The sequence below is a fragment of the Genypterus blacodes genome, unplaced genomic scaffold (assembly GCF_046128005.1).
Source record: "Genypterus blacodes isolate CSIRO-AG114 ecotype Tasmania unplaced genomic scaffold, CSIRO-AGI_Gbla_v1 ptg000022l_1, whole genome shotgun sequence".
In the NCBI taxonomy this organism is placed as follows: domain Eukaryota; kingdom Metazoa; phylum Chordata; class Actinopteri; order Ophidiiformes; family Ophidiidae; genus Genypterus; species Genypterus blacodes.
In genome coordinates, this window is record NW_027466835.1 from 4,716,150 (window position 1) to 4,742,647 (window position 26,498).

The 26,498-nt window shown below is 44.9% G+C and overlaps 2 protein-coding genes and 1 non-coding gene across 11 annotated transcripts in view; 2 read left to right on the forward strand and 1 right to left on the reverse strand.

Moving 5' to 3' along the window:
- The first annotated feature begins 432 nt into the window (after positions 1 to 432).
- Positions 433 to 4,689, forward strand: st6galnac2 (ST6 (alpha-N-acetyl-neuraminyl-2,3-beta-galactosyl-1,3)-N-acetylgalactosaminide alpha-2,6-sialyltransferase 2). Of its 2 annotated transcripts, none has more exons than XM_076142729.1 (9): positions 433 to 976; positions 1,891 to 1,975; positions 2,056 to 2,227; positions 2,308 to 2,470; positions 2,715 to 2,853; positions 2,948 to 3,051; positions 3,451 to 3,531; positions 3,600 to 3,702; positions 3,908 to 4,689. In XM_076142729.1, exons 1-9 carry the CDS (start codon positions 870 to 872, stop codon positions 4,085 to 4,087), a joined length of 1,134 nt encoding a protein of 377 aa, XP_075998844.1. In that variant the 5' UTR covers positions 433 to 869; the 3' UTR covers positions 4,088 to 4,689. The 2 variants fall into 2 exon arrangements, with proteins under 2 accessions (XP_075998844.1, XP_075998843.1); XM_076142728.1 differs by having other exon boundaries at positions 435 to 975; positions 1,884 to 1,975.
- A 1,115-nt stretch (positions 4,690 to 5,804) lies between these two features.
- caskin2 (CASK interacting protein 2) overlaps positions 5,805 to 26,498 on the forward strand; it is a 53,152-nt gene continuing 32,458 nt past the window's right edge. For 7 of the 8 annotated variants that reach the window (XM_076142701.1, XM_076142703.1, XM_076142705.1 and 4 more), the window contains exons 1-2: positions 5,805 to 6,114; positions 10,393 to 10,866. In XM_076142701.1, coding sequence (XP_075998816.1) covers positions 10,773 to 10,866 — 94 coding nt within the window. In that variant the 5' untranslated portion in view covers positions 5,805 to 6,114; positions 10,393 to 10,772. Of the gene's footprint in view, positions 6,115 to 7,382; positions 7,443 to 10,392; positions 10,867 to 26,498 lie in introns of all 8 variants that reach the window. The other variant, XM_076142702.1, reaches the window with a different exon arrangement.
- trnar-acg (transfer RNA arginine (anticodon ACG)) lies at positions 19,054 to 19,126 on the reverse strand. Its single transcript has one exon. It is a non-coding gene; the product is annotated as a tRNA-Arg (tRNA).

A 26,498-nucleotide genomic window follows, 5' to 3' on the forward strand; every position in this document is an offset into this window, starting at 1 on the left:
AACAGACATCTTCAAGTTCTTCAAGAGAAATCTAAAGTATGTTGTAGATCGATGTGAGTGGCTCGTTCTTGTCACATTTTTGAAGATGTTTGTTAGTGTAGCGATCCAGTTTTGTTGTGTTAAAAGAAATTGTGATGTTTTTCATTCATTGTATTACAAACTAGTTGCGATATCTTTCATTCAAATAAATATATTTGAAAGTAATCATTTGGATACATTTGGGTGATTTTGAAGACAGCGCAAAGTTTTGAAACTTTTATATTTGCAAAATATTTAATTCAAAAAGAATGTTTTCATGTTTTTTTCTCTATTGCTTAGACTCATTCGTGTGCCTCCACCGCCTCTTAGCGGTCATCTGTATAAGTGCATAAGCGCTACATTTGGACACGCCCATTTCCGTGACGTCATGCCAGGTGTGTTTGTGCCTGCCAGCGGTGTTGAGGACAAAGCGAGCGGCTCTGTGCCTCCATCATCGGACAAAGAAGCTTTTAGATTCACTAAACCGACATCTGAAGAAACTGATTTGGGGGATTACCGTTAGGTTGTCCACGAAGTTATACATTTTATATTTTAGTGTAAAGACAAAATAGTTCCGCTGGAGCAAGAAAGGCTTAGTTTAGATCGCTTTAAGCTGCGTTAACGGACTTTCAACCAAGGAAATTCAGAGATATGAGCCAGATCTGTTAAAAGTTCGTCTCGTGTGTGTGTGTGTGTGTGTGTGTGTGTGTAAAGACCTCCCACCCCCGTATGTGCTGACATGGACTTCGACCGCGCTGTGCTTTGCTTCACCTCCGTCCACCAAATGACGAGAGAGGAACAATCTTGCATTTCAATGTTCGAAATTTGATTTTTAAATACATATATTGACAATGAGGGCGTCCTCCCTGAAGTGTGTTTTCTTTCTGATGGGGACTTCCTGTTTGACTCTGTGTGTCGTTATTTATGGAAAATACTTCACCTTAAACGGATTTCTCAGGTAGGTGATTAGACTTATTTCAACCCGGAGACTCTCTTTATAAACTTCTTTTCTCGTCCTGGGTAACTAAGGCTGTATGAACACGTACCCGAACGATAACTGATCAAATCTGAGGCCGATAAATATTGAATTAACCACTGGATGTAATGTTTCGTTCCTTTGGGGTTTCCGACGTATAGTTCTACAAGAGCTTGTGCACACACACACTGTTCACCTGATTTGCCCCCCCTGTCACTTCCCTCCACAAACTCTTTAAAGCTTAAGAAAAGGATTTTTCACTTCCCTCCTTTGCAAAGATCCAGCAGTAATGCCATGTTAATGTTTACACTGGAGGATGGATGTGTGATTGCTAAACTTGAAAATCAAAATGCAAACTCTCTTTCTAGATGAATCGAGCATATTTCAGACATTCATTTAAATTCACTCTTGTTTGTAATCTCAACATAACAAAGATCATCTGTGAAAATGCTGATTAGGCGCTTAGTGTTGTTGTCTTTTCCCAGGTAGGTCTGATCCTCATCTGAGTTTATATGACAACACAAAGTCTCCTGCATGCTGGTAGCTGCAGATGAACCAAACCGCTCCCGTACTCTCTGCACTCACAAGCTGATACACAATGAACCCATAATTAGAGAGGATGGTGGAACAAGAGCAACATTCTCTCCTCTCAGGACAGACCTGTTGCAGATTCCGTCATAGATCTTTCCTGTAACTAACAAACACCTCCTGTTTGTTGGTACCTACAATAATAGAAGGTGTAGTCAACCTGTGCAGTGAGGCGGCTGTCAGCGGATTTGTTTTGTTGTCTTGTAAAGTTGAAAGTGTTCTTGGTGAATCATTGATGCTTGTGAAATTTGAGTGTGTTTTTGAACCCACTTTACATCTTCCATATCTCACTTTTGTTGTGGCGTCAGTCAGCAGATAGATGGAGGCAGCAGATGGGTCCAAGACAACATTCGGGACATTTGGAATATTACCATGGCGACCGCAGAGGAGACGGTGGGTAGCGACCTTCCCTCCTCACCGTATCTATCCATGAACTGGCCTAGGATGCACCAATTTGTTCTTTCTCTCCTCAGATTGAGGGGCCTTGCTCTTTGAGAGGGACCATCAGGAAGGAGCGTCTCCTCAGGAGGCTGTTCAATTTCTCCGTGCCTGTCCTGCAGTGGGCCGGGAGCTTCTCTGAACCAGCATGGAACCATCTGAGGAGCCAGGAGCCTCCTTATGGCTGGAAGGGCCTTCCTCTCAGCGGTACGCTCCTCATTCCCTCTGTCAGGATGGGAGAGATGTGTGCTTATGAATTCTCGTTTCTGTTCTTGTTCTCTTCCCAGTTGTTCGCTCCACTCTGGCCCTGCTCAACGGCGCGGCCAGCAGTCGCCTCTTTGACCGGCGCTCGCCCGGCCAGTGTGTGCGCTGTGCTGTGGTCGGTAACGGAGGAATCCTCAAAGGATCCAGACAGGGGAAAGACATCGACAGCCATGACTTTGTGTTCAGGTGAGTGAGGTTTTATGAATGCTGAGGTCAGGGGTTTAAATCCCCTCCCTCCAGCCCCACCGCCCTCAAAGGACAAGAAACAGGTGGGCTGCTTTAGGTAAACATTCAGGCTCAATGAATGCAATTTAATGTGTATCCACTCATCTCAAATGTCAAAATGAAACAGTATGTAAGGGTTCAAATCATTCACTTCATGTCATGAGTCCCTGTCTGATTATAATTGTTCACGTGAACTGGGCCATAGAGTCAACGGGGCTTTGACAAAGGGCTTTGAAGAAGACGTGGGGACGAAGATCTCCTTCTACGGTTTCACCACAAACACGATGAAGCACGCGCTGCTGCTGTACAAGAAGGACGGCTTCACCCAGATCCCACAGGCCGCGGTGAGACTATGACACGCCCCTCGCCTCCATGACATTCTTCCTGTGTCACAGCTCTGCGTGTTTAAGAGCTCTCTCTGCTTCGTCACATCTGCAGGACATACGATACATCTTCATCCCGACAGGCTTGCGAGATTACGCAATGCTGGCGGCGGCCGTTCGCGGTCAGAGGGTGAAGACGGGGCTGGACGCTGGAGACAGGTGAGGGATCCGTCCTAAGCTCACATGTGCTCAGTACTTTGATTATTTGCTTGTGCTGGGTTTAAGGGAAAATAAAGGGACATTACACTGGACAGCCAGTTTCTATATATTAAAAACTTCTTTCAAACTTTGGATCTGCACTTAATTAATCTCTGTTACCCATGACAACCACAATCTGCTGTTGAATCTGCTATAAAAGTGAAGATTAAAGGAATAGTAGTCCTGTAATTTGAATCACAGCCTCTAGGTGGCAGTGTAGCCTCAATTCAGTCAGGATTTACAGCGCAAGTACTTTGTGTTGTATATTTTTGAGAATCAATACTTCTTCTTCTCTTTGGTTGCTGGTTTAAGTTTTCACTCTGTTTCTGTTTGTGTTTGTCATTATTATGTAACCAACAGGCCCTGGAGGTATTTTGGCCACAAACCTGCTAAGAACTTCAAGATTCTTCACCCTGAGTTTATTGCATACGTGACAAAAAGGTGAAGGAGTGCCGTGTGTATGCTGTATGTTTGTGTTTTTATTCACTAACTCATTATGCATTTCTCAGTTTCTTGCAGTCGCCCATGCTGAGGTACAAAGGCACCCAGTCCCTGTACATGCCGAGCACCGGAGCCTTGATGCTGATGGCGGCCTTGCATTCGTGTGACCAGGTCAGAAACAAAAAGGAGGGTCGCCTATGAGCTCATGAGCAAAAACATTACACTGGAAAATCACAAAAACCTGAAGAAAATGCTTTTAGAAAACACAGTCACACTTTCCATTCAAACACATCAGCTGGACGCTTGTGATACATTTGATCATTTCACGTCTGATGATGATGATGATGATGATGATGATGATGGTGTTCTACTGTAGGTTTCCGCTTACGGCTTCATCACCTCGAACTACGCAGACTTCTCGGACCACTACTACGACTCCGTGTGGATGCCGCTTCGATTCTTCGCCAACCACGACATGCGGATGGAGAGCCAGCTGTGGCAGGCGCTTGACCACTGGAAAACCATGAAGTTGTACCAGAGGAAGGGGAGCAGCTGAACCCGTCCATAACCTCCATTTTCCTTTCACTGTTGACCTTCATTGACCAGCGACCATTCGTTATGAGCACATTGAGCAAACCAAGAGTTTTCCATAATAAAGATGCGTTTAACTGGATTGAGATGATTTCTGCATCGGTTACAAACAAATAACTAACTTTAAAGGGAAAATATGGCCGAACATTTTAGGTTTCTCCTTAATCCCCAATGCAAAAAGATTCATTTACTAAACTGCACTTTCTAATGTCTGACTTGGACAATATATAAGAGTAAATGTGATACTATATGTGGTTGTAAGTCTGTGGTTATTCACAGCTTTTTTCTTTGTTTTGTAAGCTTTGTTTTGAACCGTGACTTTACTTTCTGTTGTATTTACCTTTTATGTGACTAAATATTTGCCACTTGTGTTGTTTTAGTAAATGTTTAATGTTTGAGCTTTTTGTGTGGGACAATTCTTTATCTGTACTTTTCCAGGTTGCTGTTTTACTGCTTGTTAACAAAACCTGAGTGTTGTCTAAAGAGCGCGGTGAGCTTTGGCTTTGTGACAGCTCCTTTGTCATTAAGGTCTCACACTGACATTAAAGGCCTTCATACTGTGTAAAACGATGCTGTGGTGTTCTCGGGATCAGCAACCTCTTTGATCATAAGAAGAAGTCTTATCTGTCCTCTGAGGGCAGGTGCGCTCACGCTCCTCATCACTCTCTTTCCTCTTCTTTCTGTTTCAAGCTGCTCAGCTGGGTCACGGCTCTAACGGGCTGAAGGCCACTCGGAGCTTTTTTTCTTTTTTTTACCTTGATGTCCTCTGAAGTCCATTCAATCTGACGCCTTTTGTGCGGGTGAAATCTGGAGTTCTCTGAGCCTTTGTGTCGTGCTTGTCCAAGGACGTGCCGGCAGCCACAAGAAAGAGCGCGACACGCAGCTTTGATCGCCTCTCAACTCGGTCTGTCCACATGTCCTCCCACATCTCACAGGTTTAATGTCCTGATGGAGTGGTGAAGGTTCAGTTGAGGTCACATGAATGAGGGCCAATGGTCCTCACATGTAATACAGGTGTGTTTACATAAATGTTTTATGTTTGGATTTGCTCTCATTGTAAAAGACTAACATCAACCTGTGGTGGACAAAATATATTTTATATACTATACTATATTATATTATAAATAATAAAATATATTGTAAGACTGCAGTCTGACAAAACAATCAACATGATTGTTTTGGTTATGTTAAAATCAACAAAATGGTGTTAATCGGATCTCAAATATATTTAAGAAGTCATTTTATAATCGGTATAATCAGAAAAGTTCGTGTAGTGGGCGATACAACCGGATAACACGATTCTTCACAATAAAAGCACGACTGCGAATCTCAAATACATGAACATACGGGTATTGAATGAGATAATAATGTTCAGAATGTTTTTATATCCAAAAATTCGACATGTGTTATTACGTTTCCATAATCATATGTGTATACGAAATCTGTTGAATTGAATTACTTAAAATCATGAAATCGAGTCGTGGTGGAAATTAAACAAATATGATGCGTTAAAATGGTTCCTAAAATAACAATTTTCAAATGGAATCGCCTTGGAGGCAAATATTTACTTTAATATACTTAAGATTTGAAAGAGGTGGCAATCCCTTGCCAGACGTTTTATTTTGAAGGTCTTCCATGGAAGCTGCATGTTTTGTATGTTATGTTAACTTGTTGCTGACAAGCTGGCGTATTGTAGATTCGGTGACAGTGTAGCGGGGAATGGCACTCACAGCGAGGGGAACGAAGCGTCATAACAGCCGTACTAAGTAGTAAAAACGCGTTTCCTTCATCTAATTTGTGTCTGTGCGGGGATGAGACAAAGTAAAGACAGCAACAGGCGCGAAAAAACACATTTTACTGAACTTTTCCTGGACTTTTTGGAGTATCGACGCAGTGACACCGAGGACTTTGGGGATTTTGCTGCGGACTGCCAGCTTGCTGAGCGACACCTCGGGAGCAGGGACTTTCTGTCACGTTTGGGTCCATATCACGGTAAGCGTGGCGCGTTACTAGACTTGTGTTTACACGGTGACAGGCCCGGTGGTGCGCGTTGCCAAACTTCAGTACAAAGGTCCTCGCTCGCCAGTTTGCGAGCCTGGATCACACCGCGATGTGGCCAGCGTGCGGTGCGGTGCGGGGAGATCTCCACCTCCTCCGCCGAACTCCCTCCACGGTTCGCCCTTAGTGGACTCATTACTCTAGGAAGTTCGGTTCAACCAGCACGATGGCAAACTTTTACTATGTGCACTAACAAGCCTTGAGTTCGGCGCAGGTAAACCTCTCTAACTAGCTCTGTATTGTAGCAGAGTGCAGGTAAAGCTGGAGGATTGGATCAGTGTTCGTCACCGCCCACAGGCGCGCGGGTTCGAAGAATCAACCATTTGTTTACATTAAAGGTTGTTTCGAGATCCGAGTAGCGCCGAACTACAGAACGAGTCGTGTTTACGTCTTGTGCGCGTTTATCTGTAATGGTTTCACGTTATTTTATTATTAATACATTATTATTTGTCTTTATTTAATTTTTCTAAATGAATTTTGGAGTGACACTTGCATTGTTTGAGTTTATCATTTTCAGAATGTACACAATAAAGATAATACTGCCAATCAGCAATACCTTTAACTTAAACAGCATAAACTAAAAAATGTAATCACACACCATGAAATAGTGATTTCAGAAAAGGCAGAAGAGATATTTACATGGTGAATATGTAACACAACTGTTTTGATTTTAGTTCTAATGTAAAAGTAATAATTTCAATATAAATATCCAACAGTTTTATTGACCCCACAGCTTGGTGCTTTTATGCCCCTCAGGGTAAAATATTTACATTCTTACCCTCAAGGGCAATATTATTTTGCGTTATTGATCTTTTCCTTTAATTTCCCAAACATGCTGCTGAGGTGGAAGTCCGGGAAGCTGCTTCAAAACATTGGAATGTGCAATACCAACAACAAAGCCATCTGAGGGGGATTTGTTATTATAAAACTTCAGAACAGAGTGAATATGTAGATCAGAGCTGCACTGTAGAAAAATGAAATGCAAACACGTCCAAACAGCTTCACGCCTCATCACAACTCTGGCATTCCAGTCTGTGGAGTTACTATGAGGAGATTTTCTCACAGTAAGAAGCTGCATTTTCAAGAATCTTGTGCTAATACAAGGCATAGATTCAAAATTCAACTTCCTCCAGCTAATAAAGTGATTGTAGAATATGATCAATACAATGCAATTGATATTCTCTCGTGTATTACACATTTAGACCAGTAGACCAAGAGACGACTCACTGCAAGGGCTGCAGCTTCCAAACAAAACAATCCTGGTAAGTGTCCATCACGAGTTCCCAGAGTCCAAAGTTTTATGCTTCACATTTCATATTTACTTAAGGATTCTAGAATCAGCAAAGGTTTGATAATTTGATTGATGGAGTGACAGTTTTAGCTCTCGTCCCTGCTGCCTCAAACTACAGGGTTCTGTGTTCTCCCTGTTTGTCATCAGTGCGGCCTTGCAGAGAGGAAGAAAAGCGGGACGTGATGAGTGTTAATGGGAATGACAGCTCTGCTTACACCCTGTTCTCCTGTGTGTGTGTGTGTGTGTCTGTGTGTGTCTGTGTGTGTGTATGTGTGCGTGCTGTGCTCTGGCTGCCTGGTTATGTAACGAAACAAGTTGTAACCAAGAACAAAACTGAGCAGGGGTGCAAGCCAGCAGTCATCCCAGCTCAGCTCAGTGATCCAGCTGCATACTGTACACTGAGCATTCCCCAAAACAGCCTCTGTGTTTACACAGCAACACATTTCTTTAGCTCTGGCCCCATCGCTTGTTACATGCAGGCAGTTTGTGAAGTTAGAACAGTAAAGTAAACCCGAAACGCAGGGACAGGGAGGTGTCAGTAGGTAGTGGCAAGGCACCCAAAACTACCAACCGTGACCGTGCAGAGAATGAAGTAGAAGAAGAATAAAGGCCGATCCGCTGAAGCAAACTTCAACCTTATGTTACAAGGCTCTGAGGAAGACAACATTTGGTCCTGCATTCTGCTTCATGAACGCTCAACAATAGCAGGAACTTTTCCTGACTGGAGTGCAAACGCAAAGCTCTGACAAACACGAAATGTCCCTCGATGACACAACTGTGGCAACTTCCCTCCTCATACATCGTCAAGTTGTGTTTGGCCACTGAGCTGGAAGAGTTTAAGTGTCGCGTTCCACTGTAGGAACAAAGTCGATGCGTAGCCAAAGCGAGCATGTAATCCATCACGGAGGCCCGAGGGCTGCAAACAGGGCCGATCAGCCGCGTGAGTGGATGCAGGTCGGTCAACACAGAGCGAGTCAGGTGATTCCCCCGGCTTATAATACCTCATTATAATCCGTTTAACTGCTCGCCTGGTGCATCATTATGTAGCTGAGATGAAAACTAGAAGAACGACACCAACTCGCCTGCTGCAGTTGCATCAATATTCACGCGGCACAGGAAACACACAAGTGGATCCTTCACGCGCCATTGGCCTTCGAAGGCCCGGTTAGCTTTGATTAAACTGTACTCTCCACTCCTCAGGTTAAATGTCTCATAGAAGTAGAGGAATATAATATTGCACACCCCAGCACCTCTGAGGGGGTGTGTGTGAACTTGCCTATCTGTGTGTTTGGGTCCATGTTTTCAGCTTGTTATCCTTCCCCTTGGGCTACGGTTATGTCACATCAGAAGGAATGAAAACACCGTAGCGCTCGCGTGTGCAAGCCAGTGTCGCACCCCAAACAACACAAACCAAGTGCAGCAACATCGACGGCTGTCAATTCAGCCGATCAGCTTGTTCTGATTAACTTGTCGCTGACATCAGTAATTTGCCCGATTTGCCTCCCTGTGTTGATACTTGCTCGGTTTCACCACGTTTTTCTGGTTTAAACAATGCGATCCCTCCCCACGTTTTGCAATCAGGCTTTCCAGACGTGTTTGCTCCCAATTTGCGGTCTGGGGAAAAACCTAAGAAGAAAACCTAGACACCCACACACACACCTATAAACTCATACTGTAAGTATGTCGTCAATGCCCCATGCTGCAGATTCTCGACTTCAAACACATATTTAACCCTTCATGAGATCTCCAAGCATGAAAAGGAAAGAAGTCTATTTCCACTATAGAGCAACTATACCAACATGTAACTGCAACCATTTGACCCAATAGAATCAATATATGTTGTATTTAAAGTGATATGGATTGTCAGTGACCTAGTTCAGATGTAATTTCCAGAAAATCATTACATATTGATAAGTAGTTGGAATAATTACCATTCAGAGTCGGATATGTGGTTAATCTGTATCTTTGTCCTAACGAGAGGAAGTACGACAGGCTTAGATGCAGATTTGTACTTGACCAATCCTTACGGCGATTGTAAACTGATACACAATGTCGTTCTGATTATGGTGCGACGTCACCGCCTGTGGGGAGTTGGGCTTAGGTGAGGTTGATGACTAATCTGGGTGTAACGCTGTCGAGGGGTCAACCCTCCCCAGCTCTCTCCTATGGGCCGGGGAGGGTTTGTCTTGGTGCTCGCAGAACTTGTTAATTTCGTCCATAAGTATCGACCTCAATCTCTTGGGGCTATCATATCAAATCCCTCCAGAACATCGTTACTTCCACCACTAAAAGTTCTTTTATCCTTTCTAAGGTTTCGTCAGCGTATTGTTCCGCCCTCTGCGTTTCTCTTCAGAAGATTTTTGCTCGTATCATTGCCAGCATTAACTTTTTCACCCCTGCGATTCTCCCGAGATAAGAGCCGAATGTCTAAAAAATTAGTGTGTGAGGAAGACGAGGCGGTCTGGCCGATGCTTTTGTGTGTGTTTTGAGTGCACCGGGGGTCTTTTCAGGGTTTTATTACCTCTCTCTCTCTCCCTCTGATAGTGGGGAGGGGTTTCTTTTTTGGAAAAGTTCTGGCATGCAAGGAACGGCGCCAAACTCTATTTGTTCTGGCCCAGTTTGTAGGATTAATGGTGGTGAATCCATCCAATTACCGTTGAACTGGAGGTTATTTGAAACGCGGCTAAATCCTGTTGCTCTCCTCGCGGTTGTTGGTTGTGGTTAGAAGATCTCTGGGTCCTCCGTCTCCAGCACCTTTTGCTTAAGTTTCACTTCCATTTACTTTCTGCCCAACAGTGTGTGTGTGTTTGTGTCTGTGTGTGTTCACCCGAGTGCTTGTGCGGTTTTACCCACCATTGAGTCTGGAATATCGTAATAGATTAACTGGTGTGTTTTTCTCGTTTTTCTTCTCTAACTCTCAGGCTCTGCTCTGCTGGTTCAGATGGCTCCAACCCCCTGTTAGGGTACTGACCACAGTACCTACATCAAGACCCCCTTCTCTCCAGACCCATCAACAGTACCTCTGTATGGCTCCAACCCCCCCTGGAAGCTCCTGGAAATAACATCACTTTGGAAATAAAGACTGAAAAGAAGAAAAGTTGGACAAGAAATTTGAACAGCACAATAGATTTTCTGTCTCTCGGAGCTCAGAGTCGAGGTCGTAGATTGAGCAGCAGACCGCCAAGGGGGTGGAGGAGCGGAGGGTCTCACCTGAGGCAGGTTGATGTCTCCATTTCTCAGCATGTTGCTCTGAGGAGGCACCGGGGTTTACGCAAAGGTTGTTTCAACACAAAGCAGGACCATGGGAAAGGAACAGGATCTTCTCCAGGCGGTCAAGAGCGGAGACTTGACCTCCACCCAGAAGCTGCTGTCCAAGCTCAAAGCCAACAGAAACAGTAAGTCGCCTTGTGGGGATGCTAAACGCTGTTTGAACCTGTGTGTTTTATGGTGCAGGCAAACACCACACGTCTATAAGCCTGACCAGACAGGTTGTTGATGAATGAAACGCTTCTCTGTCTCTTTGGTCATTTAACTCTCAGAGACACGCTGTCGCATTTTTGTGTGTAGTGGCACAAATGCTCTTTTATTGGATTTAGAGGCGTACTTTGTTTACGAAAGTGGAGTATGTGAGGCGATCCCGCTGAGAGCGATAGTGATCCCCATGTTGAGTGATTAAGTGTGTGTGTGTGTGTGTGTGTGTGTGTGTGTGCGCGCAGAATAGAGCTGCTCGGTGGCTGTGTGTTCAGAACGTGACTGCAGAAAGACACTGAGACCCTTAAGACCTGCGGATTAGCCCGGTCCAGCTCCAGACTGGCCCTCTGCTGATGAACTCAGGAGGACCAGCAACACCGAGAGCCAAACCTCAAACCTCAAACCTCCTGCCTGCCGTGGCTTCAAATATTAGCGGTTCTGCCCAATAAACTATGGATTCAGACTAGAGTCTTCCTTAAGAAGGCAATCCCTCATTGGTTGGGTTCACTTGAAAACAGCAATTCTATTAGAAAAGCCATGAATTCTGTCTTAGTTAATTCTTCCTTAACCCGGTTACTTAAACCAGGATACTGCTGAATGCTAAGTGTGGAATAATGAGGTAAAAGCACGTAGAAGAGTCAGGTCAGAGAGTGTCAGGTCTCGTAATTTTACACAAGCAAGTTCACGACTCAAATCTGTGAACTATGCAGTGTAATACAAACTGCAACCAACTGGTGCAAATGGCCGGTGAGGACTGAGCGCTTTAGAATGTGCAGAATTTTACTATTTTGGCACGAAACTGGTGGAATTCTCCTCAGCTCAGATGTAAATATTGGATTTCTAGGATCGATTACGCTCTTTTTTCTGCCCCCTTCCCTTGGGATGAGAGTCTGTTGCTACTGTTTGATGGGAGGTGTTTGATGGCCCACCTCCTCCTCCTCCTCCTCCTCCTCCTCCTCCTCCTCCTGAAAAACAGAGGCCAAACTGGAGAAGAATGACTCAGGTGCTGCTTTAGATATCAAATCCTCGCCTACAATAGCTCTTATCTCACGTTACAATAGTCTCGTCAACTCGTGTTTGTAGTCCTTTATACCTCCATACATTGGGTTGTTCACCTACCCACCCAGGTTCGCACAGTTCATCGACCTGTTTGGGATTCACGGGGTGTGAGTAGGATTGGGTGTGTAGTGTGTGTGTGTGTCTGTGTCACTTTAGAAAAAGGGAGAGGAATTCTCTGCCTCCTGTGTGTTTCTGTAATCGCAACATGAATATTAACGATGTGACACACTTTCAGTTTCTCTTTCATTGCGGCGCCTGGACAGCTGGAGAGAGAGAGAAATGTAACCCTAACTTGCTCTCACACTTCACACCCCACCATAGGCGTGCCACCGTGGCGTGTGCATCCTTTCCTCCATCCGCTTTTCCATGGCCCGGATGCCCCTCTACCCAGCCACATCCTCCTCTTCTTTTTTAGCTCATTTGTTGTCTGTGGAAGATATAGATGTCATGTTCAAGTGTGTGTCAGAGGAGGCTGGCAGAAATTGGGTTTAAAGACACAAGATATTAATTAGTATTAACTAAAATCCGCCTCACTTTGACCTGTGCACAAACCCCAGAGTAATCAAGGGAACAGACTTGTATGGGGGGGTCATTTTCCCACTCCTGCTCCTCCTCCTCCTCCTCCTCCTCCTCCTCCTCCTCCTCCTCGCTCGCCCTCTCTCCCTGTGAATCTCTATGACTAATTGCTTGGTCTCTCCCCGTCTCCGTCCTCGCAGCAGAGATGGTGCCTGACAGTTGTTTTTGTTTGACGTTCATGTGACCAAGAAAGGGGCTGTGCAGGGGCCCCAGGCCAGCAGGAGGTCAGGCTTAATCACAGCGATAACCCGTCACCCCCCGGCCTATTTGGGGCACGCAGCCAGTGTCCAGTGTCTTTTTTGGTTCTGATCCTTTAGTGATAAGAGAGCGAGTGTCCTGAGATAATGATTTGGGGTGTTGGGGGGGGACACACACTGTTGTCATTTGCATTACCTTTGTTTGTCAAACATGGACAGGTCTTGTATCCCTTAGATGTCTTTCAACCCTAGCTAGTTGAAGTTTGTGTTAGAAAAGATCAAAAATATACATTTATCGTGACTCTACCTCGTGTTTTGTATGAAGTATATAATATAGAAATCCTTGAAATCTAATAAACCCAACAAGCCTTTTGAAAAGTTAACAGCACCAGCAGCAGAAACTGCTTCTCCTGTTCTCGTCATATCAGAACTTTGGAGAGTCAAATAAAAGTGGACTGCGACAGGGAAACACCTGGAAAATCAAACAAACGGCAGACAGCTCAGACAGTAAAATCCCTCTCATAAACAGAGTGGAAGAATACAAGGAAGAGGAGCGCTCACTCTCTGTTCTTAAGGCCGCAAAATTACAGAGGAAGTCACAAGGAGCAGTGCAAAGAAAAGAATCTGAAAATATGATCCAACCAGATCAGTCAGTGCATGTACCAGACGAGGTGGTGGCAGGTGTGACGGGGGGGTGAAGGCCGCAGTAAACGTCGTAAAGTGTCCAGGCAGGAGGTCGTCGTTCCCCTGCGACGAAGCTGGAGCTGCCCCGGCCAGCTGACGGGCCTGTTTTGTCTGTCTTTAGTCCCTGAGGGGCTTCCTGCAGGCTGTCAGATTACCCCAGCACCCATTGTTGTTCACCTCACCCCACCCAATTTATCACATTATATTTTACTCGAGAGCTTTTTGGCTATTGTTATGGACAACACCGGCCTATTAAATGGCCAGGGACAATCAGTAACCCTCCACCCCTCCTGCTGCCGTCAGATCGCCCCACCAGATAGGGAAGGATACTTTTGGGCAAATTGCCCACGTGGACTGATATTGGGAAGCTTTTACTCGTTTACAGCACCCAGATGTTGCACGGTCAGGATTAGAAGCGATTGCAGTGTGAGGGCAGAAGAGTTATCAGATTTACTGGAATCTCATTGTCATACCGAAGCTATTGAGGCACACGGTACAGCATTAGGTTTCCACAGGTCCCTCTATGGAATTACAACTGAAAGTTACTAATTGAATAACCTCACCACCAAAGCATTCTTTGGAAAAGTGAATCAAAAGCTTTATTTGGTGTTATTGAGACTATGTAGAGCAACACACAGTGGAGAATTAAGCCAAACTCAAGATGAAAGTACCTGTAACTCGGCCAAAGTGGCTATAGGGAGTGCCTCTCAGACCCTTTTTGTCTAAGATATTAAACTGAATAAATCTTGCCTCATTAAAGTTTCTTGCTGGTTTATCAGAAGCAAAAGCTGAAGAACACATTGAGCAGACAATGCCAGAGAAGGTGGCAGTGATTTAAACGTATATTTAAACCACAAACGATTGCAAGTGAAAGCCTCCTTGGTGGATGACATCGCCATCTGTCTTTTTTAGACAAAAGTGTGCCGCAGGAGGCATTATTATTGACCCAATGGAGTGATGTTCTCCGTTGAAGCTCATCAGCGCTCCATTATTGGACCCTCATAAAACTGTCGTCCCGCTATGAAAAGCGATGCCGTTTTGAAAGCCTCCAGACAAAATGCAAAGCGGCGTGGCGGAGGCTGTGCAGGCCACAGTGGAGGGAGCAGCTGAGGGGACGGGCTGACTAACGCCCACCCTGGATATCTGCAGTCTCTTCACTCACTCTTCTTTGCATGTTTTATTCATGAGTTTGGGTTCATACCAAAGCCCACCCAATCACCCCCCACACAAAATCTTCCCTCTTCCCTGCCTGCGCCTCTTTGGCTCTGTTGGCAGCGCTCCTCCATGAGCTCCTCACTCTCTCAGATCTCCGTGACCTCCACCTTACTTCTGCTTTGTTGACTGCTGTTGTGCGCACTCGCCCTCACTGGTTTGTATCAAAATGTATTTTTGCTTTTCCTGCTGACAAGCAGGGAATAACTGAGTCACTTGACATCCTCAGTATGGAACTGGAACAAACTCTGAGATTCACACCCACACTTTCCCATTCACACTATTAAAGAAATTCAGAAAAAGGAAATTGCCTTTACATAATATGTGCTTTTCTCTGGGTGAAGGTCAAGAAGAAAGATCTCACTTGCTTCATGAAGTGTAGGAGACATTTTCTACAACGTTGCCCCACTGCTGCCCGTCCTGCCCTTTTCTCATAGCAAAACAAAAACCGTCACAGCGAAGGAAAATTTCCACTCTCTTTTAGACGAGAAGGTGTTAAAACCTTTAAGACAGTCCGTGAAATTCTATTTCTGCTAGTATTTGCCTGTCAACTCCACTGTTGGTGTGCGAGATGTTTAATTGGTCCACTAAACAGACAGGTCCCCCTATAGCCTTTAAAGGAGGGCAGTCATACCTAGTCAGACAGGGAAAACAAAGCTCTTGTGTGTCTGTTGGGAAAGGGGCCCCTCAGGACCTCTGGCTGTCATGGGTTTAGATCAGTATGTGACGTAACAGGAAAGAGAGGAAAGGCTTAAGTGGAAGTTGGAAGGCTAAGCAAAGGTTATCCTGACTCAAGAGCGCTTTGAAAAAGGATGCAAGTATTTCATATCTGTATTTCTGAATGGAGCTCCAGGCCCTTCAGTCTGTAATCAGGCTATGTAGAGACTACAGGAAGCAGACTGCTGGAGTGGCAGGCTGGTGTTGACGCTGTCAGCTGGTCTCGTATATTTTAGCCACCCAGATGTGATTAGAATGATATTGTGCAAATGAGCCTGTCTGCGCTTGTGTCCGGAGTGGTGCAGGAAAGTGGATAATCACCCACTGCTTCTTCTAAAGAGGGCCTTTGAAATGACAACTTGAAGATTAGAACTCTAGCACCAGGCTTTGCATCGTGTGTATAAAGAGAAACGTAGTGTCTGCCGGAGTTATTCTTTATTGTATTACGTAAAAGATTTAACTCTTACTTTTAGCTCTCCTTTTGTAACTCCCAAGAAACACTCTTTGGACTGATTGCAGTTTTACATATGATCATATGATTGTGAGTTCTAGGCTCATGTGGGCTCGAGTTCTGAGCAACACTTTCTGTCATCACCTCCTATCCTACTCAAAGCATTTGATTGCCAGTTCCTTTGGCAGTCAGATGAGCCAATAGGCAGATGTTGACACTGGCAGCAAGAGGTAACAATCATCAGATAATCTGATGGTCGTAAAACTCTCTCCCAGGGTCTGTGGGATTTTTGTTTGGTGAAGTTTCTTTTGCAGGACGATGCTGTGTTGTACTCTCAGCTTTGTCGCTTTCTGTACTTGAATATCTTCCTGCCGCCGTCCCGATGCGGATTTAAAATGATGCAAATTGAGTGCAAATAGAACACAATGTGACTTCAAAGTCGGCCCTAATGAAACTCAAATGAGCTTACCAACTGTGACTATTGAGACGGGAGCTTCTAATTCCGTAAAAAACGGAATTTAAGATGCTTTGCCCCCCCGTGCTACACAGAACAGAAGAGTCAACGCACAACATGACTTATGAGACACAGCTGTGCACTTAACGTTTCCCAGTTATTTTTCCAAAAATCCCCAAACTTGTATCCGTGCCAGCCATTGTCCACAGACACACAACATAGCGGCGCACTCTGCATTTGAATGTGGAGGCATGAATAGAAGGGGTGATGTCATGCCGTTGGTATGTGTACCCCATAGCAATACCTTCCATTCCTTTTCTAAAGCTGCCTGGAATTTGACTCCACTGAAATACAGTATACATACATTGAGTTTCCAGAAGTTTAGAGGGGCTGACAAGAAAGAAGGTGAGTGAAGCCCCATGGGCGGTGCAACACTGTTACTGTTCCTTTCCCAGGATGTCTGTAAGACAACCTCAAACAGAATGTGACTCAAAGGCGAAAAATGTAGTTGTAGTTTTTGACACAGCGATGAGGAAATTGGGAGCCTTGTCTCAGATATGGAAAAGCACAGTGGGGAAGCTTCCGGGTATGAAAGAGAAAGTCGCCTGTGATCTCTCCCTCCTGCAGCTAGTGTGTCACCTTATCTCCATTACTGTAAGTGGCGGCTTGATGCGCCGCACCCAGGCTGACCGCCAAACAGGCATGCACGGTCACATGCTAGAGGCGTGTGTTCAAGGCAAGAGGACGGGGGTGGAAGTGTTGGTCTGCCACGATCCTGCCGGCCAGAAAGATGAAAGTTTGCCGCAAGGAAAAGTCCATTATGAGCAAAGGATAGGGTGTGGAGTCTAACTCATATCCTCGGAACAATATGTGTGGAGTGTTCTGCCTTGTTTTGTTTTTGGTTGAAAATAGGAAAAAGCTTGAGAACACAAAATGCATACATGGCACCCCACCCACTGCCACTTCACAAGGAACAATGCAAGGATTCCAGGGATACAGAGTTGATGTGTTCAGTCTCTGTGTTTGTGTGTGTGTGTGTGTGAGGCTTTTTATTGAACGTGGTCTAAGGTTTGGAGTCAATGCTACAGGGAAATATTATTTCCGTGCCTTTACTGCTTGACTCCTCATAAAGAACATACGAGACATTTACCATGCTGTGGACTGTGGGGGTTCAAGCCAAACCTAATTAAGAACAACAGAAAGATTTGTTTTAGCTTTAAGCCAGCGACTAAACATGCTGTGCATGGGGAAAATTGGGCGCTCATTAACAAGTTGGTGTCATAATGTGAGTATTTACTGGCCATAGGGGTGCGTGCTTTGCCAAAGACAAGCCGTGCTGTCACGCAGTGACTGGCCGACTCGCTAAAGAGGACCTGGGAGGCTAGTGCTACATCGTCAACTGGCCATTAGGTCCCATTAGGTCCTGCCCTACAATCAGCCATATTCATGAGGACCATCCATCTCCAGAGGGTCTGTCGCTGTCACCCAGTCTGGAGTGGCACGGGGGGGCGGAGGGTCCTGCTTAGCATTTTTACAGCAGCGCGTGAATGGAGGCTGCTGTCAGCACCTTCCAGCTGGATCAACACAATTGAAACTAAACGTCCTACCTCCTCCGCTTGGCCCTCCTTTTTCCTCATTAGGATCTGTTGACTTTTAACACACTTCTAACCCGAGTGAAGTCAGAAAAGTCAACCTTGAGTATTCATATGCAGAGGTGAATCATGATTCTCCAGATGAGCATGTGAGATGCACAAAGCAAACTGAGACATTCCTTCCTCTTGATTGTAGTTTGCATTGCCAGAGAGTTTCTTCAGTTAAGTGTTAGTTCTACATTTGCCCAATAGCGGTCAGGCTATTCTGGGTGTTTTCAGAGGAAATAAAACACACCGGCAGCGTGTTCATCATGTTTCCAACAAGTGTGTTCCCTTCACTCTGGTCCGCTACCATTATGGCATTGAAGTTGTTGTAAACCAGGTGTTTGGCCGTAGTGTTTCGCTTTCTCACTGAAGCCCGTATCAGGATGGATATCAGGACGTATCAGTCATTCTTCTGTTTCTCATTCATCAGATTACACTGTGCTCAGTATCTCTTGTTTGATAAACCTGCTGCATTGTGCATCACGTGCCTGTCAGCCACCCTTTCTCCTTTGGCGCCTACTCCCAGCTGGGGATGAACACAATGCATCAGCGACCTGCATTTGCATGCCTGGCAAACTAACATCAGCTGTCTTGTGGGTCTCCGTGTGCTCAGTACACACCCTTATCTCCCCTGTACGTCTTTCCTTCGCTGCGAGTCCCACAGGACTCTGGTCGGCCCTGGCCTCCAGGAAAGGTCTGGTCTGGGAAAAAAATGACAGAGTGAGACACTTTGTCAGGGCAATTAGTCCGTAAAAGCCCCCTGTTTTCAACATGTTTTTAATGACTGCTTTTGTGTGTGAGGGTAATCTTTAAAGTAAATAAAGAGGCTGTAATTTTAGAAGAATAACACTCTGAGAGTGGGAAAATGGACACATTGGCGTACACATGAAAACCTTATGAAGTGATCAGATCTTTTGTGTCTTCTTGCATATTATCTTGTTATCTAATGGAGTTTTGATTCTGATAATCTTTCCTACCTGCCCAAGTTTCATCAAATTTGGCAGCTTTTTGAGATATCCTGCTAACAATCACACAAACAGGACCAGTAACACACCATTGTAAGCGTAGATGATGTGGTCATTATTCTGCACAGAGAACACAGAATGAAAACTGTAAAGAAGTCGCGAGCCAGCCAGGAGTCGAACCTGGAATCTTCTGATCCGTAGTCAGACGCGTTATCCATTGCGCCACTGGCCCATGGAAAGTGAGGTCATCTGTTACCATTAAGACATTGTGGTAAACAGGGTTGAAACTGGTTTGTGTTGTGATTGAACTCCAAATAAACAGTGTCCATGTGACAGCAAAAAGAGCGAATGTTGACATTTAATCAGTTTAAAAGAGAACAAAATTAGTCAAAATCATGATGTCGGCGATATGAAGTGGAATATTTCCCAGACTGTGGGAATCGTTTTTATAAATAAATGATACACAATCCCCCATTTCCTTACACCCATGAGTGTGTCTAATTCTCCTTGAAAAGAAGATTTGATGCTTTGGTCATTTTGTCCAATTAACAGGCTAAGTTGCAGACCAGAGCCTTGAACATTGCACAGATGTTTCCCGTTTGAGGCGTTCTGTGTTTCCCACTTTTTTGGCCAGTGTTTCAAGTCTCAAACTCGGATGCGGTTAGGGAAATGATCCGTCTTCTCTGTCTGCTCTGGGCTGAGCCATTGTGAGGGCATTTGCTTACATATATCAGCATCTTATAGGGGTGGAGGGGGAGAGTGTTACTGGGTTTCTCTTTTATGTCCGTCCTCTGGTTTTGCAGAACACAGTAATGTATGTTTTGTATGCAGATTATTATTTCCTGCAATTGAAATAGTTTCCTGTAGACAGAACCTGATGTGAAACAGAACTAATCAACCTATAAGCTGACTTTGATGTGATTTTCCTTGAGATGAGCGAGCATAAGATCATCTTCATCATCTTATTAACTACTTGTTTTGATCACACTGCCTAGTATCTTCTACTGCTTCACACACCCAAACAGTGTTTCCTGACTGTGTCATAAAACAGCAGGAATGCATTTTTCTTCCCCTGCAGCCAAGGAACATGTTCTCGTACCCTCACAGCACCTTCCGCTCTCCACGCGTTGTTATTCCTACTCCTTTGTTTGCGACACTTTTATTATAGAACCCACAACTTAACACACTGGCTTGTCTGTAACCGAAGGCTTTTGCGTGAAGCTGTAATGGACTCTCCCCAGGGGATCTGGTGCAGTAATGTGGCCGAGGCCTCACGGCTCTCCAGCGGCCGGCCCCTCAGCTGCCGAGACACGTCAAGCCGTAGCATGAAGATGAAAGTCGGCGGTGCAGGCATCTCCTCCTTCTCCTGACCACCGTGTCATCATGGATGTGTCGATTAGTCAGCAGGAGTGACAGGCCCAGTAACTGAACAATGAAGGCTGAGAAACTCACATTGCTCCAGATATGATAGTTGTTCTTTGTCGACTTCAGAGGTTTTGTTGGCCTATGGACACTAAAGGCATGAACTTAACCCCTATCCATAACTGTTTGCACATAAAACTAACATTTTAATGCAACTTTGACTGCCCAGGTTTATTTTATGCGTCTTGGGCTCACTGGAGACTTTTGACGTCCATTTCCAGGGTTTTTTTTAAACTCAGACTATAAATCCTGAAGTCTTAAAAAAAGTTGTTTCTAATATTTTGACATGAACACGATAAAATATTTATAGTAAATATAGACATAAAGCAAAGGTAGTGGCAGGTTTAGATGAAATCTTGGTGTGGGTATCAACCTTCAGAGAACGATATTCCTTTACCTCGCCGTTCAAAGACGAACAATGGCACACTCGCATCCAGCTGACCTAAGCTTTACACCGACATCGTCTGGCAGAGCTGTGAAAGCCATTAAACACACGCATGATTTATTATGACTGAGCAGGCCCCCCGTGAGCTTCGGGAAGTCAATTCTCCCCCGTCTTGAAAGGAAAACCAGCACTGCGTCTCCTATGGATGAAAAACCTGGAAAATGTGTTTGCTTTGGACTCTCAGTGCTTTACTAAACACCATTTCAAGGAACATAAATTCAGCGCACGGCTGCTGCTTGTGCTGAAGCTGGACTGCTGAGTGTCAATTCCGAGCTCTTGGATGGGTGTTTTGGCTCCTTTTTGACGAGTCATAAACTCGCCTAATTCTTACTGGACAGGTTTCTAAAGCAGCTCTGACAGGCCACATTCAAATAGCTGAGTGGTTTATTAATAATCATGTGTGCATATACAGGATTAGAGTAAGCACACAAAGACATTTCAGTCAGCGCAACACATTATTTGTAACATTACAGGATTTGGATTATTGTATGTTGCTTCCTTGTCTGTGTAATGTAGTATAGTTGGGTAGATTCACATTGGCTGACACAATTGGTATGTTTACATGTACACCTTGTTTCCTTGAGGTAGTGTGTCTTATTAGAACTTTGTAGATATATGAAAAATACACCGAATGATGAATCTCAGGCCTGATCTTGGTGACGGTCTCCCGGAACTGGCACGGGATGTGCAAACCCGTCTCAGAAACCATTGAATGTAGCAGCTGTGGTTTTATGGTTGAGAGTAATGGCACTGCTGAGGACAAAGACGAAGGCAAACAAACTTCATCTTCATAACCGTGATCGCCAGAGTCATAGACGTGAAAATATGTAGTCTGTTATCAACTGAGAATATCCTGATATCACTGATCCCTTTATGAATGATGACATTTATCTCACAAGAAGAATTATACGTGTAATTTACTTTGGGTTTCAATGTGAATTCATGGGAGCTCACTGCAGTCTGAACCACAATTTGTTCTGATACGGTTTGGTTTCCTTATATCCACAACTTCTAAGTTCTTCTGCCCACCTTAGTTTCTCAGAGATGTACGTGTAAGTGTGGGTTATGTGGCGTTTCTCCAGCTAAAACCCAGCAGTGTTAACAGGACAAATCTTCCCAGTCTCTGCCTCTTATCGTCTCGACGCCGGACCTGCAACTCGTCTGAGCGCCAAACACAAACACACTTCGATAAGAGGCACCATAGACGTCAGGAGATGAGGCCACCTCCTTTCAGCCTTGATCCCCACTGACCTTTTCAACCACTCACAAAACGCGCCAAGGAATTGGTTACTATTTATCCTCCCATTCATTCTTGGATACAGAATGTTGATTCAGTAGCTGTGAAGTCATGTGACTCACAGGCACTATGTTTAGTTTGCTCTTGCTCTGAATACCCTACATATGACTGCTGGTGCCTCTGAAGATCCCTGATGACCACAATCTGATACTCTGTGGGTTTCTCGCCACTTCAGAGGTCAACAGTTTAACCCATTGACCCTTTTTTTTCTAACTAACTACCCCTTTGATCTTTCTGACCATGTTTGGCCATTGATTATAAATTCTCTACATGCTCACACGTGTCTGCCCAAGCATACTTGTGTGCAAAAACCATATGTGTGTTAGCTCATATAGTGCCATGTTTGTGATGGCTCCTGCAACATGCGGTGTGGGTGTGTGGAGTTAGCGTGACCACACATTCCTCCAGGCCCGTCTGCAGGGCTTCTGTATTTCCATGCCTTGGTGTTCCTCCTCATACCCGGTCTGTCCAAACCCCCAGACAGGCTCCAGGCTGGCAAGATGGTACAGAGACTAAGATTTCACTCCTCTTCCTCTTCTACTAAAATCCTGCAAAGCACCCAGCTATCATCTCCATATCACTCCAACCAGTCCTTAAATGGTCCGAAATCATATCAAGCACACGGTGATGTACTGTGTGTAGCGTTAAGCATAAACAATTTTACTGGGTGGTGTTGCAGACGGTTCTAAACATTTATGACCATCATGGCGACAATCATTTGGCTCAAAATGGGTGAAACACAAAGAAACGACTGTTACTTACTGCACAAACAAGAGCTAAAAGCGAGAGAAAGGCTGATTTAAAGGTTACTCCAAAAATGTAAATCCTCTTTAGTTATAACAAAGAAAATGTTTGAGCGGAAAAAGCAGCAGGGATTATGGGTAACGTCAACAGCAAATAGAAATTTAAAAAATGACATTCAATAGTAGAATACAATGCTAAGAATTGTTTAATTACTATTTTCCTACGCATCCTGTCGTATCTGTTGTTCAGTAGTTGTTGAATTCCATGTGCCGTTTAGAAGGTCTTGGGTTTGGCTTTGTGAACCCTGCAGATACCCCGGTGATAATAGCAGACATGTGCCGTGTTGTTTACATTCCCATCAAGCCACAGGAGCGTAGGGAAGTCTAGTGCCGAGATGGCTGAGGGGAGCAGGCCAAGCCGATGCGACGGTGATAGAGTAGTAAGCCAGGTCTGACGTCTGTCTTATCAGGTTTGTTTTTGTCTGCTGATAGATGTGGCACTAGCAAACAGGGGAGGCGCTGGACCTGTTGGCTGGCGTGGATAAGATCATGTGACCCATGCTTGATTTGCTTCATGGAATATGAAATATTGTTGTCCCGCAAAGCTGAGATTGCTCGTTGCTGTCAGCTGCAGAAAATGATTATTGTTTTCAAATTTCCGTGTTGATACTTTGTCTTACATCATTTTTTTGCCTAACAAATGATCAGAAGGTTGAGTACATCTATGCTGTGGGAGAAATAATTGCTCTTGGTTGGCATTTGAATTATGAATGGAGAGATAGAAGGTTGTGATCATCGTCAAAGGACTTGGTAGTTGTGGAGATGGAGAGAGAGGGGGTAGAGAAGGAGAAGTAAGCAGGATGGAATCCTGAAGAAGCTCAGGAAGTGTGAGGGGGTGAGGGAGTTGGACTCTATCTAGAGTTGGTCTCCCAGTCACTCAGTTTTTCCTCTCCCCTTTCTCTTTTTTGTGCTGACACAATGGTTAAGCCTCCCGCTCTGCGGAACAATGGTCTTGGGAAAGGAAGTGTAGAAGGGGCCCTGCTCGAGTCCTCGCTTTGTTCCTGAGAGCTCCTCCACGCCTAGAGAGCCTCTGTCAACACACACCCCCCTTCCTCTGACGCCCGTGTCACGGCCAGGTTACGGCCGAACGCCTCGGAGTTCGATCATAGACGCACTTTGCACCATCTCCCAATAAATAAGCAGCCCCGAGTACATACCAGACACACACAGCTTTACCAAAGCAATGACAGTCAATACTATCATTTAGAAGCTCAAAGTAAAGTAAAAATTGCTGTTGGATTGGACTCAATTGTTTTCTGTTTCGATCTTGGTGTTATGAATGAAAATGAGTTTCATATTATTGTTGTATGGATTCATTTCCTCACATTGCACCCTTCAATTCACCCTTCGTTTTCACATCCATTACATCCACATACTAGTCATTCACAGGTGAGAGTGAAACTTGTACTTCAGCTGGTTACTTGGCATTCTTTCCTCCAGCCCTGCCTCTTACACAGGGGTCATTGCATTTGTACTGGAACACCAACAGCGCCACACACACACACACACACACACACACACACACACAGATAGACGTACATAAAGGCGGTATGTAGGAGGTTATGGAACCAACTGGATAAGTGGTTCACAATGTGAGGTGCATTCCACCGTTGGGAAAAACAACACATAAACAAAGACGAGCGGGACGAAAGCCGGGCGGCGCTTGTCTCTGCTCGGCCGAGCGTGAGCATTTGCCGTTTCACCGTCTTCTGCCTTGGATATAGTGTACAGGCTGAGCACTGTGGGAAAATACCGTCTTAAATTCCAATAACTGTAAAACAATGAGGTTAATCATTCAGCCGCTGGAGGAGAGAATGATTGTACCTGAACCAGTGTGTAGCGTGGTCAGTGAGGATACTGCAGAGGATTTATTTGTTTAGTGTCACTTAAAGCGTCTGAAGTACTCTGCACCACGTTTAGTAAACCACAATGTAAAGAAACCACAGGAGAAATCCGGAACCGTAAATGAGTGGCATCAGAGATCATGTAGGTGTTTTTTATTTTTGGCCTCCATTTCGTCATTTCTTTGTTTTCCAGTGAGTTGTCTGCTTTTATTTCTTGTTAGAACTCATCTAAAACATAAAGTTCAGTGGTTCCACACACTTCAGGTATGTGCTGCAACCTTTCATTTTCCCACAACACCCCTGGCTGCACAGCTCTGCAGAGACGTGCAGTACGTGCGCCTTCACAGAGCTCCTTCTGTTGGCCTGTGGTGGCTGTGCAGCCTCACGTGTGCATATTAGTCACCCGCCATTCAAGCTTCTTCAGCAGGAGGTCTGTGTCGCTGCCCAGACCAATCAGAAGGGTTTTGATAGAAGCCCTTTCAGTTGATTGATGTCAAGCTTGTTTTGCCTTCAGTGTACTTCAAAAACTTTCATACAAGAATGTTTCTGGCTCAATATGCAACAAACACATTCAACCACAGCTGCATATTGTTTTAAATGCATATACTATGGTTTAAGGAAACTCTGGAGTCTGTACTGCCATATTGGCCGAAATGGGACTTTTACATGGACGGAATTGATAGGCTTCCAATTTTCTCTGAGCACTACGAGGACTAAGAAGCGAGTCGACCTTTGTGGAAATGCATGCAGAGGTTTTTACTCTGACCCAAACATTTACATACCTGATGTAAACTCGGGTTAGCATACTGGGATTTACATTTCAGTCACATTATGGGTCAAAGCTACTTCATGAACAGAAAGCTACCAATGTGTGAGGAAGTAGCCATTGCTTTGCTTGAACAGCTCCTGCCCCTCTTTCAGGGTCAGGAAGTCCCCCTACCTACAGATTAGCCTCCCTGCTTAGTGTATCCAGATGTTTCAAGAGGCTGTGAGGATTAGATTAAACCTACCAGTGCAAATTGAAACCTAATGATTTTGATAAGCGCTTATAACCTCCGCCGGTATCGTTTTACAAAGGCATTTGCCACTACTCTTCCAGGAAGGTGATTTGGATATTGATCTGTCTGTGAATCTGAAAGCCACAGCCACCAGATGAACTGGAGACACGTCCACATCTGGATTCTTACTGTTTGTATTTATATAGTCGTCGTTCAGTTAATGTGTTCTACTTGCACAAATCAGCAAAGTAAACCGATAAAATTAACTCCATTTGCATCTGTGTGATCGTCGTCCAGTTTGGCACTGCGTCTAGATGTCGGGGGTTGGCTCAGCTCTCGCCTCCCCGAGGTTGAGCCTTGTCCAAACATGACATTGAGCCGGAGGGCAGGCCAAAGGGAGAAACCTCCTTTGTGTGCTCTCCAGGCCCTCGCTGTCATGCCACCGTCCCAGAGTGCCGATAAGACACAAAAAGGCCAATAAAAAAAAGAATCTTGTTCGCGCCACCGTTGCTGCGTAGTTGCCTGGCAATCCCCCTATTCCCTTCGGCAGATAAGAGACAGATCCCGTCCCGCACTGGCCTCGGCCAAACACACATACTGCTTCCTGTGTTCCTGTGCCAGGCTGTCAGGAGGCCAGAGGGGAAGAGAGCCACAGAGCTGTGAACTCAAGAGCTGGGAATTACAGCTGCTGACTGGTGTTTCCCCCTGTGAGAGAGCCGGCAAGATCAAACAAGAAGCCACACACCATCTCTGATACAATATCAAACATTCAGGCTGTTTAATGTCAAAAGATTG